The sequence below is a fragment of the Anarhichas minor genome, unplaced genomic scaffold, assembly GCF_050575085.1.
Source record: "Anarhichas minor isolate MPS153535 unplaced genomic scaffold, ASM5057508v1 ptg000010l, whole genome shotgun sequence".
In the NCBI taxonomy this organism is placed as follows: Eukaryota; Metazoa; Chordata; class Actinopteri; order Perciformes; family Anarhichadidae; genus Anarhichas; species Anarhichas minor.
This window is the reverse complement of record NW_027466456.1, coordinates 2,777,798-2,794,786: the sequence shown is the minus strand read 5'-3', so window position 1 is coordinate 2,794,786 and position 16,989 is coordinate 2,777,798. Positions and strand designations below refer to the sequence as shown.

At 42.2% G+C, this 16,989-nt stretch overlaps 1 protein-coding gene across 6 annotated transcripts in view; it reads left to right on the top strand.

Moving 5' to 3' along the window:
- Positions 1-7,010, top strand: part of sbno2b (strawberry notch homolog 2b) — a 64,661-nt gene extending 57,651 nt beyond the window's left edge. For all 6 annotated transcript variants that reach the window (XM_076087540.1, XM_076087539.1, XM_076087541.1 and 3 more), the window contains 5 exons: positions 4-96; positions 215-346; positions 1,396-1,472; positions 1,843-2,033; positions 2,541-7,010. In XM_076087540.1, coding sequence (XP_075943655.1) covers positions 4-96; positions 215-346; positions 1,396-1,472; positions 1,843-2,033; positions 2,541-3,745 — 1,698 coding nt within the window. In that variant the 3' untranslated portion in view covers positions 3,746-7,010. The remainder of the gene's footprint in view (positions 1-3; positions 97-214; positions 347-1,395; positions 1,473-1,842; positions 2,034-2,540) is intronic.
- Positions 7,011-16,989: the final 9,979 nt, after the last annotated feature.

Sequence of the window (16,989 nt, the reverse complement as noted above, 5' to 3'; positions counted from 1 at the left end):
TAGATCAGTGTGGACCGAGGCATGCCGTGGGACGAGGCCTACAACAGGTCACTAAAGCTCAGCAGTCCTGATGAGGGATTCTACCTGTCCCTGAAGGTGAGTCCACGTTATATTCAGCAAACTAAACCCACTGAATAGCATTGTGTTGTGTCCACTGAAAAGATGTTATTAGTCCCTCCTTAACAAGACGGTGTACATAATTCACTCTCCACAGCTGCGAGGAAACCACCCGTGTGTGCTGCTAGCAGAGCAGGGACGAGGCAAGAACCTCATCGTCTACAAGCCCAACATCGGCAAGCAGACGCACCCGGAGAGCCTGGAGAACCTGCAGCTCCGTTACCGGAAGGTGAGAGACTCGATCTGTCTGTCGATGAATCAGTAAGGCCTATAGCTGTATCTGCATATCGGTTTCTATATACCAGGGTTGTTATCATAAAGTAAAACTGAAACTAAATAACAATATCCTTCGAGAAAAACATAACCAAAACTATTTTGCCTGCTTTAAAAAAAACTATGTTCTCACTATGTCACTACAGACAAAATGATTATCTGTAAACTGTATCTGTTTTTTACATTCAGTCCAGTCCAGTTGTATGTAGAACTAAATAACAAGAACATGATTTAAATATATGTAGTAGGTCAGACTTTTTCTTCCATTGCTATTTGGAGTTTATATGCGGAGTCGGATGCCCCCTTGTGGCCATGGAGGAGAACTGAACCAGGCAACGTTCAGCTGAACAATGCGTCAGTATAGTTCACTAAACTCATTGACAAAAACATGATCAACATAAGAATAAGAAGTACACGACAGTGAGGGGGATGAAGTTCCTCTATTTAAGTTGTACCTGTTTCACTTCCCTACAAGAACAACAGGGCGATGATAACTATAAGCCCACATAACACACACAATTAATTTATTATTAATCTTTTTATTGGGAATACAGAAGTATAGAAGAAGTATTTCCCATTTTGGTCGTGAAATTAATTTCCCCGGGGGCCTCAAAGAGAGACCCCCACCCACCCGACAACTAGAAACAACAACAAAACATTGTCTCTGTATCGAAAATATCAATGCTACTTGTAATTGTAGTGTGTATGAATATTTAGAAGATAGAAACATACAAATATTTATTAATAAAAAGAAAAATGAGAATACTAAATACTATTATTTTAAAAAAGAATAGAAAAAAAAACCAGGAAGTGGGGATAATAGTCACCGTAACAATAATAATAAACAAGATAAAACTATGATCTCACTTTTGGTGGAAAGTGAAAGACCCGCCTTTGTCACTAACGTTTCTGTGTTGGCAGATATGCGATATTGAAAGCTGTGTCATGGTGTCACCTCAAACTGTGGAGTTCTTTGCTGATTTCTGGTGCGTTTTCCTTTCCCAGGTGACTCCAGAGGAAGCCCAGGACAGCTGGGAGAACCAGTTCACCTTCTCCTTCAAGAAGTGCAGCCATGCCAACTGGTAAGTAGGAATCCACGACGTCCCGCTGGATTAATGGCTCAATGCATCCAATCAGGCTGCTACGTATTAGCATCCAGCCGGGGCGGATTAAAGGTCGGATGCCGTTCTCAGGGATTTGCAGATCACCTGAGAAGTAGTCGTGAAGAAATAAACCTGCAAGGCTCACATGTGCCCTCGTCGTCCGATGACCAGCAGGCTGTGTTTGAAATGCTGGGATGGAGCCGTCTGTGATGTTGTTAACCGGCCGACAGTCGGTCCTTCAACCTGCCATTCGAGCTTCCTGAAAGAAGGATACGCAAGAAACTTGTGGGCCTTTTTTAATTTGCTGCATAAATAATTTGCCTTTTTCTTTCCCTGTCCTTTTTTCTAGGAATGGGAAGTGTAAGAAGATAGAGGAAGGTCAGGAGTGTCTGCAGGGCATGCGCCTCCGTCAGTACCACATGTTGTGTGGCGCTCTGCTGCGAGTGTGGAAGCGCGTATCCGACGTGGTGTCTGACCTCACCAGCTCCAGCATCCTGCAGATTGTCCGCCTGAAAACCAAACACCACAACAAACAAGTCGGTCAGTACACGTCCCTCATACGAGTCCGATGCACTTCACTCACACCGTGCACGTGTTTTACTGGTGGTCAGAAGCTCTGACGCGTAACACTGGGCGGAATATACTCTAAACAATCATAGAAGAGAAGTTTTTAAATGTGAATGACCAGATGATGGAAGCAGCTAACGAGTGAGCCATCTCGCCTCTTTCTCACCTCTGTTGAGAGTTGCACATTCTCAGTACCGATCGGGCCGGGGCTAGTTGTGCTAGCTGTGCTAGCTGTGCTAGCGGAGAGTGTAACGTTAGCCAGATCTAGCAAATTGTCAACTGTTTTGCAATATTTCACACTGGAAAATCTGTCAAACTAGATAATGAAAGAGAGTTCTATGGCATTCATTCTCTGTATGTATTTGTTCATGTTTTACAAAGGAACTCAGAACTTCTCCATTAAAAAGTGTTTTAACAATTAACTTAGTAAAGTCTTTGATTATTTACCTCACCGATAACGTGACTCCTCGTCTGTTCCAGGTATCAAGATCCCGGAGAACTGCGTGGCCCGTGTGCGCGAGGAGCTGCTGCAAATGGACGAGGAGGTGAAGAGGAGACGGAAGGAGAGGGAGCAGCAGGCCGCGGACCAGCGGCTGGCTGACGAGCACGCCCGCAAGATGGAGCAGGAGAACAAACACCTCCTGGCCAATCTGTTCAACCAGAAGCCGATGCTCAACCAGTCGCTGGCGCTGGCGCAGTCGCTCGCCCAGAGCCAGATCCACAAACAGAAACTGAACCAAAGCGCTCTGCAGAGGACACAAACTGGGAGCATCTCTCAGCTGCAGAGACTGCAGGCCCACAGCCAGTCCGCTTTACAGCAGAACTTACCCCTGAGAAGCCTCAGTCAAACGCAGCCACGGACCCATAACAGCTGGCCCAACAATTCCCCCACCATCAACCAGGGCTCCATCCCTAACACGGCCAGCATCCGCTCCAACTTCTCCCAGTTTTACCCCCAGTCCTTCGTGTCCCCCTTTCACCAGCTGAAGAGCCCGTCACTTCCACTCCATCCGACCACGCATTCTCCCGGCGTGTCTTCCAAGAACCCCCTGGATGAGATCTTGGACCTGACCGTGAGCTCGCCGTCCCCGTCCCCGGACAGCACGGAGGTCGGACTGACTCTGGGCGGTCTGGCGGGACACTCGGCAGCGTTCGTGGAAAACTTTAACCTGGAGTCTCTGATCTCTGAGACTGCACCCAGCGCCCAGCACGCCGCACTGTTACAGCAGCCTCTTTTGTTGCAGCAGCAGCATCTGCAGGCAACACCGCAGCAGAACCACAGCCTGCTGGCCAATAACCACCACCAAGACTTGTTAGATTTATTTGACTTGCCCCTGTCCCCCCAGATGCCCACACAGAAAGCCAGCCCTTCGTCCTCTACCTCCTCCTGCTCGTCCTCCACGTCCTCCACCTCGAACAACCTGGTTCCACACGTCCCCGCCGGCCTCCTGCCCGCGTCCGGCCTCATCCCGACATCGTCCTCCTCGTCTCTCTTCTCCAGCCCGTCCTCGTCCTCCTCCCTGTTCTCCAACTCTTCCCCTCGCTTCTCCTCCAACTATCTCCTCTCCCAGTCGGACTCGCTATCTTTGCCCGGCGACCTCGACGTCCGCGAGGCCCTGAACAGCATGCTGCAGGGACCGGACCGCACGTCCGTCATTAAGTACCGGCCACCAGAAGAGCAGTAAGAGCAGCAGCAGCTCGTCTGGACTTTGTTTTTCCTTTTTAGGTAATTTTTTTTGTTTTTTTTGTTGTCTTTTTAAAGCAGATTTTGTCTTGTTTGCTGCTGTCTTATGATCGCAACCTCGGACCTACTCCCTCCCGCCCCCCCCTCAGGGCCTATAGTCACGTCACTGCCTGTCCTGCGCTCGGCTCACCCTTCTCTTTACCCACCTGTAGCGTTCACCTGCTTGAGGCTGTTTAGGCGACAGCGGGCTCCATCAATATCAGATTTCTGCACCAAAGCGTGTGCTCCATAGTGAAAGGCAGCTGTAAAACAAACAACAAACAAACAAACATAAACACGTGATAACTGTATTTTACCGAACGCACGAGCTGTCAAAACAAAAGCTCGTTCATCGAGGTGTGGAAATCTTTAACGAACCTCCCGCTGCTGATTTTACGAGGTATGATTGGTGAAGTTGCTGGAAGCTCTAAATGCCTTTCACCAGTCTTTTAAACCCCCGCATCTTTTAGACTTTGCTTTACTGTTACTTCTGCTTCATGGCCGTTTGTCTTGACTAGAACAAGGCTGTATGCAAGGCTTGGGTTTGAGTGAAACAAAAGATAGCATTGAACTGGAAGATGAGGAGGAAAAAAAACACAAAAAAACAAAACAGATATGAAATCTTTTAGCTGATAAGCCATGAAATGCCTCACTTCTCTTCTTCTTCTTCTTTTGTTGTTCTTCTTCATGCTCCCTCTTGTTTCTCTCCCTGCTTGTATGAACACTAGTGTGAGGAAAAAGGGAGAGGAAGAGCAGTCTGCTGTTGCAAACAGTGCCTTTGGAGAAATCTATAAATGCAGTCTTTAAAAAGTCCATGTAGCCTAATGTATAGATTTGTACTCTTGGTTTTCATTTTAATTTAAACATGGTATATTTGTATTTAACGTTTAGCCCCCTCGGTCGTCGTTTGTGTTACACTATGCTGGTGGTGAGCTTCAGGAAGAAGCCTCCATTACGCCTGTATGTGCTCGTATGATTGTCTGTGTCCTTCTGTCCCTGTTGATGCGACAATATGCTACGTGGGTCAGTACGGATTACTGAGCAGCATGGATAAAAAACAAAATGTGTCCAAAAATTTTTATCCGACAATAACATTTAGTGATGTGACTCCTGGTTTGATCGGATTTTTTGAATATCTCAGGAAAGTCTCGAGTGCTTTTTGTTGTTGTTGTTGTTGTCGTCCACCAAGCGTATGAAAATTAGTTTTTTTCAGTCTTTTTAAATACGGCGGATGACAAAGAGTTTCAAGGTTTTATTGCCTTGAGGGCAGAAAACAAAACACGTCGTCTGAGACACAAAAACAAAAAAGTTCTCATGAAATGTTTTTCCATTTTCCGGCGCCAAGACTTAAAAAACACAAACCGATTTGAAACGTGTGCAGACTCGAGACGCTCGCTGTGCATGATATTCAAAGAAAACAAACCTGTGAGATCTGGCCATCTTTGTGTGACAACCGTGCACTGTAGTTGGTTCATGACATGAAAACGCCGGGATAAGTTCAAGTGATCAAAAAGCAATAAAACCATCTTCTACATTTGTTGTGAAATAGAAATGCCGAAGTACTGTTTACGCTCAACAGGCAACGCTTTGTGGTTCCGTCTGCATGGTCTGAATCTCCTCCGTTGTGCTTCATGCTCCTGTTTCTTTATTCTGAAATGCATACGACCTTTTTGTAAAGTACGTTTTCACGGGACGAGCGCAATGCGCTCTTGATGTTTTAGTCATCGTTATTATAAAAGTTATTGTTATTTATATTTAAGGGATATTTAGATTTTAGATATGTTATCCTGCTTATTAGAATAGTTAACGGAAAAAATGTTTGGTCAGGGAAGTTTCTAGTTTTCAAGATTACTATAAAACAAATTCTATTATAATCTGCCACCAAATAAGATTGCACTGTTCTGTACTGCTGTACAGTGTCTGGGTTGTTTTTAATTTCTGCTCATTTCAGTTTTGCTTTCCTCAAGTAGAATTGTTTCTCCAGCTCGCAGACCTTTTGTCGGGCCTCCAGTTCGCAGAGAGATACCAAAGTATTCCACAGACTCCCCTAAAGTTACTGGCTCGAAGATATCAGACCTTTTGTCAATCTCAGGAAGAACCCTACGAGAGGTGTGGCGGCGGGGCGTTAGCAGACATCTCTATCGTGTCCCCTCGTGACGGTGGTGAAACTAACCAGTACATGTGCTCTTCTCTTCGTAACTCTGTGCTGTGACTCTTGCTGTATTTATGTTCTAGACTTTAATGTGATGGGTTTGTTGTTTGTCCTTCGTGAACATGTCAGTGATTCTAAATGTTTATGCCTTCTTAGGGCAAAGATCAACGGCTGTTTCTTTTTTCAAGAAACATTATTTCTCTGTTTTATTTCCGTCTGTGTTGGACATTTAATTCACGTTAAAGCCGGCAGATTTTTGTTTTTTCCGAGTCGATGGGCACGCTGGGTTATACTGATCTGTGCAATTGATCTGTCCGAGCCTCAGTGTAACACGTGTTTAGATCGCAGGATCACAGATTCTTCTTCTTTCTTTGTTTATTTGCAGCTTCTTATTATACGTCATGTGTTCCTGGTACCCTCAATTATGTCGCTTTTATTATTCCTCATCAGGCACATTCCGAGACATCAGTTTGCAAAAGATTTGCCTTCGATTTTGTGTTTAAGTCACACACATAAAGCTTTATGCATTTGAGGGATATGGACCGCATTTTTAGGAAGAAAAAGCTTATTTTTAAAGATCCGTAGTATCAGTGTAGTTCATCGTTTTATTATCATTTTGCACTAAGAATGGCATAATCAAGTTACTGTTCTCTTGTGGGTTATGATTGAGCATTGCAAGCTTGTTGTTCTTCTGATCTTTGATGGATAGCTCTGTGTATACTGTAACCATCTTCCTTGTTTCTTCACCATATTACATGTTATCACTCTCAAAAATAATTTATTGCTAACAAAAAAAAATGAAACAAAAAACATGCTACTGATTGTATGTATTTTTAAACAAAGCCTATTTTTTCTGTAAAAAAAAAGAAAAAAAAAAGAAACTGTGTTCAGCACTTTTATTCTGGGTTGTGCTTTTGTTTTCTATATATTTATAATTTAGATCCAAATGTATATATTGTAAAATTTGTGCCTTTCGACTAATTCTTTAAAAAGGTTTTCTACTCATTAAAGGAAGGACTATATGAAATTGCAATCTTAACTTTGTAAACAAATAAAAACTTGAAGATTGCTGAAACCGAGTGTTTTGTTGAGCGGCCCCCGTTTAGGGAACGGCCTTTGATCTCACTGCTGGAGGTTACGGCAGCATGTTTAACATTACGTCTCATGTATTTAAACAAGTTACATAGTAAATAAAGAGATGACATTAAAAAGTGAAGGGAGAATGTTTACGTTCACACTAAATATGGACATAACTAGTTTCTGCTAGTGATGTTCTGCAGCTTCACATTACACCTGGACATCATTGTATTAATGCCACATAGTCATGGAGGAATTATCAAATACACTCTGAACTCAAACCCTCTGAATTGTATCGGACTAGACGTGTAAAGTAGCACAAATTAAAATACTTAAGTTTACTACAAGTACCCAAAGAATTACTTGAGTAAATGTAGTTACTCTCTGTGCCCATCGTCTAGAAATCTGTGCAAACAGATCAAATAAAGTGTAGCAGTGTTACAAAATCTTTTGTAAAGTTGTAGCTGTCCATTGTTTTGTTTTCAAAGCAAAACAAACCAAAATTAAGACTTTGACAATCATCCAAAATGTGTTTTAATCCCTGAATGAATACCAAAACATTTTGGGTGGATGTTCAACATTATTTAAGAAGGAAAAGCGGGCAAACTATTTCATTTCAGGATAAAAGTATGTTTATTTGTTTTGAAGGTAATTATTTTATTCCAGTCAATTTGTTTTGGGGAAAATTACACATTTACAAGAAGAGACAGACTCCAAACCATATTTTTGACATTTTTATCAAGAACTGCATCAGTATGGCACCACGATAAAAAACAACCTAAAGAAGGCACTAAAACTAGGTGTGTGTTCAATATACACAATATACACACATAATAATATTAGCAGTAATAATAATACACTTTTAATGCTCGCCTGCTATGGACAGTTTTGTGAGCACATTGTGTAAAACTACCATGTTTTCCTAAATGAAGAAGTGAGAGAGAGAAAAAGAGAACAATAGCGTCTCTTATCTCAACCAAAACCGGGTGGAGAATTTATTTAAGCGGAGGACCAACTTCCGGTCTTTGACGCTATACTTTGCGTGATGACGTCTCGAAACTCACCTGCACGTTGAGCGGCGTGGACGCCACTCCTCCAGTCCTCACCTGTCTTCAGGGAGATTTAGGAGGAAGTCTCCAAACACCTGAAACCAGTCAACGCGAGCGAGTGAAACGTTAAAGAAGACTTCGAGAGTTTAGGTTTTTAATTTTATAGAACTTGGACGGACAAACAATTTAATCTACAAAGCGGAAGTTTACAGCTTTACAGGTAAGTTAGCGTCACTGCTGTTAAATGTTCCCTTGTGAGGAAGTGGAAGTCAAACATTTTACTGAACTAACTTAAATGGTAACACAACTTTATTTATAAAGCACCTTTCATACAGGGGGTGTAGCTCAACGTTATTTACAATAACGTGAAGAAGCGAGAGAATAAATAAGATAATAATAATAAATGCTGCATGATAGAAAACCGAGTCATCAAATATATAACAAAAGATATGCTAATAGAAACAGAATACGTAAAATATATAAATATAACAAAGGAAGAATGACAGTTAAAGGTAAAGCTGAATAAATAATATAGTTTTTAAAATGATATTTACAGTGCTAAAGGCCTGATAGCTTCATTCATTATTCCTTCAGCACGAGGACAAGTACAGGCCTAAATGTCAGCTGTGGTTTGTTAAATAACACACTTTGGTCTGAGGTTTTCATTCTGTTTCATGCTGTAACATTGGTGTGTGTGTGTGTATCTGTGATGGTCGGTTGGTGTGTGTCTGTGATGTTTGTGTTTGTGTGTGTGTGTCTGTGATGTTTGTGTTTGTGTGTGTCTGTGATGTTTGTGCGTGTGTGTGTTTATCTGTGATGTTTGTGCGTGTGTGTGTTTATCTGTGATGGCGGGTTGGTGTGTGTGTGCGTGTGTATCTGTGATGTGGTGTGTGTTTGTGCGTGTGTGTGTGTGTGTGTGTGTGTGACTGTCAGCTGTAAGCCCCACTTTCCTCATCCTCACCTTTCTGGTTCTGCCACACATGCAAGTTTCTACCTGCCTGAGAGTTTCACAGTAGTTTCGACTTTTCCACATTCCCAAATAGTTTCATCTTCCTCTCCCTTGACCCCAATCAGTGTGTTTACTGATGCTCTGTGTGATTAAGGTTGATGATCAAACGCATTTGGACTGATTTCTTGCTTGTTGTGGAAAGTTTAATTAAGCGGTGTTTCAAGACTTCTGACCCTGGTTTTGTCTCTAGTTAAATTGTTCTCTCCCTGAAGAGAGTTGTGTGTTTTTGCTGGTGTTGTGGATAAAATGTTCTATTGTGGTGTCGGCCTTTTATATTATAAATTGAGAAATTGTTGCCATGTAAAAAATGTAATATTGCTGTAAAGTAGTCGTTCTCATTGACACCAAAGGGAGGTTCAAACATAACTGGAATTGAAGAATTCCAGTTATGTGGCAGCGTGGAAGTAGACTTCCTGTTTTCATTTATATGTGGAACAAGGTACTCTGGAGGTCAGAGTTGGAAGTTTGCATGTTGGTAACAACAGGTTGGCCAACTGCCATTAACAAGGAGAAAATGGGATTGTTGTTTGTTCTGATAGTTGAGGGGCTGCTGCTGACGATTATTCCTTTTGTCGATTAATCTGCTGATTTATTCTGGATTTATCGACAGGTTGTTGGGTCTGACAATGGTGAAAAATACCCATTAAAGCCCAAGATGACGCCCTCAACTCTCTCGTTTCGTCCCCAACTCAAAGATATTCAGTTTACTGTCACAGAGTAAATAAACCACAAAACATACATATTTAAGAAGCTGGAATCGGATAATTTAGACTTTCTTTCATTAAGAAATGACTCAAACCGATTAGTTGCTGATTAATATAAAAGTTAAAGACTTATCGATTAATCGATGCAGCTCTAGTTGATCTTGACACACATCCAACACAGCTGTTAAATCTGCATTAAGCCCTCACTTTATGCTTCTTCTGATATGTCTCGAGAGACCGAAACGTTGACTCTTTTTACATAAACTTTAAATAATAAAAGGCGTGTCATTACCTTGGAATGAAGGTGACACAGAACTACTACTACTGCTGCTGGAGAAACTTGACTCAGGAGTGAGTGATTACCTGCCGGAGGGGGCACACCTTTCGCTGAGTGTTTGCTTTAGGAACAGTAGTGGTTGCTTTAGGAACAGAAGTGGTTGCTTTAGGAATGGCAGAGGTTGCTTTAGGAACGGCGGTGGTTGCTTTAGGAACGGCAGAGGTTGCTTTAGGAACAGTAGAGGTTGCTTTAGGAACAGTAGTGGTTGCTTTAGGAATGGCAGAGGTTGCTTTAGGAACGGCGGTGGTTGCTTTAGGAACGGCAGTGGTTGCTTTAGGAACAGTAGAGGTTGCTTTAGGAACAGTAGAGGTTGCTTTAGGAACAGTAGTGGTTGCTTTAGGAACAGTAGAGGTTGCTTTAGGAACAGTAGAGGTTGCTTTAGGAACAGTAGTGGTTGCTTTAGGAACGGCAGAGGTTGCTTTAGGAACGGCAGAGGTTGCTTTAGGAACGGCGGTGGTTGCTTTAGGAATGGCAGAGGTTGCTTTAGGAACGGCGGTGGTTGCTTTAGGAACAGTAGAGGTTGCTTTAGGAACAGTAGTGGTTGCTTTAGGAATGGCAGAGGTTGCTTTAGGAACGGCGGTGGTTGCTTTAGGAACGGCGGTGGTTGCTTTAGGAACGGCAGTGGTTGCTTTAGGAACAGTAGAGGTTGCTTTAGGAACAGTAGAGGTTGCTTTAGGAACAGTAGAGGTTGCTTTAGGAACAGTAGTGGTTGCTTTAGGAACAGTAGAGGTTGCTTTAGGAACGGTAGTGGTTGCTTTAGGAACGGCAGAGGTTGCTTTAGGAACGGCAGAGGTTGCTTTAGGAACGGCGGTGGTTGCTTTAGGAACGGCAGAGGTTGCTTTAGGAACGGCGGAGGTTGCTTTAGGAACGGCAGAGGTTGCTTTAGGAACGGCAGTGGTTGCTTTAGGAACGGCAGTGGTTGCTTTAGGAACGGCAGTGGTTGCTTTAGGAACGGCAGAGGTTGCTTTAGGAACGGCAGAGGTTGCTTGCCGTTCTCTGTTTTCTTCGGAGCGATTAATATTTCAACACTGACATTCTGACTGACCAGAGGCCAGCTGTTCCACCCGACTGAGCCCAAGTTCTTGTTCTACCACCTGTTTCCAAACTGTCGCTGAAGTCTTATATACTTCACATGATGATACACATTCTCTACTTCAGGATTTGATATCATTACCTCTGAATTCCTTCAGGTATACGTGACTGCTCCTCCTGGTAAACAAGTCTGGTACGAGTCACTGACTCTTCACTAGGCAGGGCCCTGATAGTCAGAGTCAGACTGGGAGAGAATAAAGATTGCAGCACACCCATGCTTCAGGGCGTGCTGCAGAAGTTGAACCATGAAGGAGAGATGCCATCAGAGCTGCGTGTTGTCACGGTGTCACTTCCTGATCCTAAAAACACAGCGTTCCCTCTGTGTAGGAACCCTGGAACCTTTACTCGGGGCAAGCAGAGCCAGAGTGCAGCAAACACCGCGTCAATTATTAACGGCCCGCTGCTCTCATTCCCCCCAGTAACCATGGCACCAAGCAGACTGAAACTCAGCCAACAGCGACCTGCTGCTGGTGCCGTGTGGGAAAGACTGCAAGTCCACCAACACACGCACATACCTCCCACAGTGGGAGCAAGTGGACCTGTTTGACTTTATGAAGCCGTCACAAAGGGGAGTAACTGAGGAGTCACGTCACTGGATGCTTGACTTGTGTGCTGGAAGCAGAGGAATGTCTTTTTTTGTTTTCTAGATGTGAGGTTGAACACGTTTAAGTGACTTTGGCCTCTTTCTGTGGATTATTGGTGTTTTTGTGGACTTTCAGACGTGTGTGAGGGAGAGACACAGACTTCATGTTCAGACTTCAGTGACTGAGCTTTGTTTAGCAGCAGAAGAAGAAGAAACTCTACAACGTCATGAATCTGACGCAGAGAATGAAATTGCTGAAGCACTTTGGCTCTCTGCCCCCGGAGCCTCCGCCACCACTGCTGGTGGTGCCTGTAAGTGGACGACGGCAACAAGCTGTACTCTTTATCTCTTTGTTGTTCAGGGCTGAAACATTTAAGGAATATATCTATTGGCCATTAATTATGCAGGATTAGTATTGTTATAATCCATGTTTGTGCATCTTAATTCATGAGCATTTTACTTGATAAGTATGCATTATGCATTATGTTTGTAGTAACAGTAACAGTGATATCAAAGCCAACGTGTTTCAAACTGCATCTCCACTACAGATCCTTTAGCAGGTGCATCATTACAAACAAAGCTTTGGTCAAACCCAAGATAGATTCCAAAGTTTCCATTCATGTACTCAAGAAACAATTAGTTGATGAGACAAATAGCTTAAATATAAAAAGTATTTATAAGTCAAACTACCAAATCTTTGTTGTTTACATCTTCAGAAATGCTCAGATTGTTATGAGTTATCAAAGAATCTGAAGATGATGTATCCATCGGTATTTAATTTAGATATAAATGTTTTAATATTAACCAGAAGATTCAACTTAAAAAAGATCAAATATGCATTTATGTACTGTAGGGATGATCGAAATGAGGATAATGTAGTTTAATATCGCGATAAAGATACTATTTGCGATAAATATACAGATGTTAAAGTGTACAGTTGTGCCTTTATGCTGGATTCAATAAACTGCTAAAATAAGACAAAACGCTTGTTGAATTTTAATAAAATGAAAGGAAATTATTTCAAACATTATTTTATTGAACAAATTGAACTGAACACAAAAGGCAGAAAAAGAACTAAAGTTACATTTTAAGTTTGCTTCTGCTGATACACTCTTTTAATTAACAAAAAAATAATATCGCAGTCGATTAAAAGAAAACAAATATAATGAATTTAAAATTAGTTAAATATAAATAGTTTGCAGCTCGAACAATATGTTGAAATACAAGGAAAGGTATTTTATAAGGTTTTGCATCAGACATGATGAACTTTGCATTGCAAAGCAAAACTCGGTCTAAGTTCAGGTGATGGTTTGAATAAGCAGCGGCAGAAGAATAAAGAAGTCTTTTTGTCTTTTCCCTTAGAGGTTCAGTGGTTCGATGACGGATTGAGTTTGTATTTCTTTGTCTGCACCTTTTTGAATTTCCAACATCATGTTTTAAATGCCAGTAATTGGCTAATAATCATCACTCCAGACTCCGTTGTGATCTTTCTGCGTTGGGGCTTTCTTAAGGAGGCGGTGCAGCTCCACCTTCATGCTCACCACAGGGCACTGGCGCTGTGAGAGTGGGCAAAGGTTGGGTGGGGGAGGAGCGCTCCAGGTGAGGTTTCTCCTCGACGTTTCTTTCCTCTTTCGTCTGCTGAGAGAGAAACACCACGGTCGGTCGTATTACAAATAACTTCAGCAGCAGGAGGTCAGGTTTCCTCTGGACAGCAGCCACCATCCTGGTGTTGGATAGCTTGGAGAGGGAGGGAGGGCGGAGATCTGTGATTGTTTTGTTTTCGGCGTTTCTATAAGGAATATAAAGAGCCGGCTGTTCACTGAGCACCGGAAGGTCACAGGTGTTTTGTTCAGCGGAGAGATCCCAGTGGGAAATGGAAGTACGGTTCAAAGACCAGGTGGTAAGTGGAGAAGGAAGAGCACAGAGCATTAACGGTCTGACCGTAAACCGCTGCTGTTCAGAAAGATTACAGATAGATTATTACTACAAACTCCCAGCTCAATGTTCCTTACAGCTGTGAGCACCTAAAGGTGCAGGGGGGGGGGGGGACTTTAACCAGGCTCACATCAGCAGACAGTAAACCTTCATCTGTCAAGATCTTTCTGACGGTTTTGGCTCAATTTGATAAAAATCCGTTATTTACAGTGTGAGGACTTAGTTTGTGACGGTGTGATTCATTGATCTTAGTGACGGATGCAGACAGACATCGCTGTCCTTTTGTTCAAAAGCTCATGCTCATGCTCAAAAGGTCATGCTATCAGTCCGAGGACTGATAGCATGACCGCTATTTGCATATTAGCAATATGAGTATTGAATGCACAGTAATAGCAACAGGGTTTAGTCAAAGATGACCTCATAAGTTTTCTTTATTGTTCTGCTGACATGTTTACTCCAAAATTTGATTCAGTTATTAAATCTGCAAATTCTGGTTTCATCGACTGTATGAACGAGCTGCTGCTTGACTGATTTAGTCTTCCACTCATTTGTGATTTTAAATTGACATATTTGTTTTTCTCGTTAACACTTTTGAGAACATGTCTAGCTGTGATTATCTTCACTGATGGCCATGCGTCATCTTTGACTGTTATTGCCATTTGCGATATTAGAGGGAATGATCATTTTTACATCATTATTCTCATTTCAATTGAAAAACATATTAAAATGATTATGGTGTGATGTTACCAAACAAAGATGTTTCCTTACTCCTGTAGACTCTGATGTGGAGGACAGGACATCGCTGCAGCAGCACAATATCTAGTTAAAATGGTATTTTGACACACATTCTGACTTTTGAGAAAATTGCAGTTGGTCATATTGCGATTTTTGATAAAACTTCATTTAATTGTGCAGCCCTCGTCCACACTCAGTTGTAGCTCTGTCTCTTGCTTTGCTGTCTTTTACGACCTGCACTGAAACTACAACATCAAACATTAAACCCGCAGGTTTCACTCTCCGTGTACATGAAGACGATCCACAGCCAGCTTTTTATTTCAGCCATCAGGTCACTTGCTGTGTATTTTCTTCCGCCCTCAGGTTTATGATTAACAAGGTCAAACAAACGTCCCACTGTTCACAGGTCACACACTGTTCACCTCTGCTGGTGGTTCCCTCCACCAGACAGTTTGAGATTCTTGTGGGGATCATATTTCGACATTTCGGCCCCTTTTAGGTGTTTGTTTCAATGAGTTGTAGATGTCTTCTATGCCTCAGACGTGTCACTGCCCTGTACTGGTTGTGTGACTTCATATTCTACTCCAGTGTTTGAAACAAATTCCAAACTGTTGTTATTGCTTGATGACAAGAGTAGTCTCTGACTAGAGCAGCTGGCTTTACCCGTTCAGCAGGCGTCTCCTGCGCTCTGATATATAGTCCACGACCGGCCCGCGCTCTGATTTAGTTTGTTCTTTGAAAAAAGAAAATGTGTGAGAAATGATAAACACGAGCGGCACGTCGCCATGTTAGCGCAGCGAGTTATAAATCTGTGGTTTGGTGTGTTTGTTTAGTGGTTTGTATAAAACGCGGTTATGTTTTTTTACTTTTTGAGGACCGGAATGAAGAGATTTGCTGAAACAGATGACGGAGTAAAGAGTGTTTATGTAACAGCGTGGTGCAGTTGTGACATCATAACAATGTGCACCTTAACTTATGTGAATCTGGTAACTCTCAGGTAGAGTTAATGGCTCGCATGTGAAGTATGAAAGTCCCAGATATGTTAAAAAGTCTGAGATTAAACACAAAGTCCAGTTCAGGCCTGTCATCATAACTACTTTTATATTTTATGCCACTTATAAAAGCATAATAACGCAACTACACCCTTTAAAAAAGAGTCATTTATAAGTAACTTTTGATTCCTAAAGGTATTCAGACATTGGTATTGGAATGTGTGATAAGTCCATAACGTAATTATCTATACAGGCGTCGTCCAGTTTCCTTATTGCTCCTCGAGATACGGATCCAATAACTAAGATGACGACAGTGTCTTCTCAGAAATAACCTGGTGGTTTATAAAAGCCTTGAGTGTAGAGCTGAGGACTGTCTGCTCTGTAGTTCAGCCTCCAGTGATCCCTGAATGTGACTGTTTACAGAGAGACAAACGTAGAAATGTGCTGTGTAGAACAGGCTCAATGTGTCTGTCACTGTAAGAGCACATATTATGTCTTCAGAGCTGCCGCAATTATGAGATTATGAGATTAGTCAATCAACAGAAAATTAATGGGCAAATATTTTCAAAATCAAATAATATATATATTTTTCCTTCATTTGCTGGCTCAAGCTTCTCACATGGCCGGATATCTTTGTCATGTATGAAAAGGAAGCTGAATATGTTTCGGTTTTCGTCTGTTGGTGGGACAAGACAAGTCATATTTGGCTTCGGTAAATTATACCAGTCATTTTTTCACTCTTTTCTGACATTTTACTGGCCAAACTATATCGATTAATTAATCGATAATGAAAATAACTATTAGTTCAATCAGGAGAGACGAGTCAGACAAAGGAAAGATAATTGTTTCTTGTGAACAAATGATATGTGATGATAAAGTCTTCAGAGTCTTTGGCGCTTGGACTCTACAGGGAGATTTGTAATGGAGGAGCGTCTGCCCTGAGCAGCAGCGAGTTAACGTACTGAAGGTGAGACGGTCATATTTAAGAGAGACAGCAGCAAGATGATAGGCCAACGATGTCATTGTGTCGTTGTGCTATTGGATAGGAGAGACCAGCTGATCTAGACAGCTGATATCACGATCAACAGCCCCAAACAATAACAGCAAGGAAATAATGAGCATGAATGAGGAGTGATCGGCAGATGTATGAGAAATAAACTACAGACTTAGGCACGCAAGAGTATAGTCTTCCTGACTGAACTTTCTGCTGTGTTTACACATCGTGAACAAGCCCCGGTTGTTCTATGTTATCACCATCGCAGGGACTTACGAACACACACACACACACACACACACACACACACACACAAAGGTAGCCCCTCCTCCATACCGGTCAGGCAGGATTGAGGCAGGTGAGAGCATGCCGAGATCAGGTTCGAACACACACTTTTCCTGTTTGGCTCCACAGTCCTCCCTGTAAGGACCTGCATTATATATATTAAGGATTAATTCATTTGTGATATTGTCAAAGATAAGTTTTCCTTTTGCTAACTTTTGATAACATCATTGTTGTGTTTTTTTTTTTTTTTGTTTATTTCCAG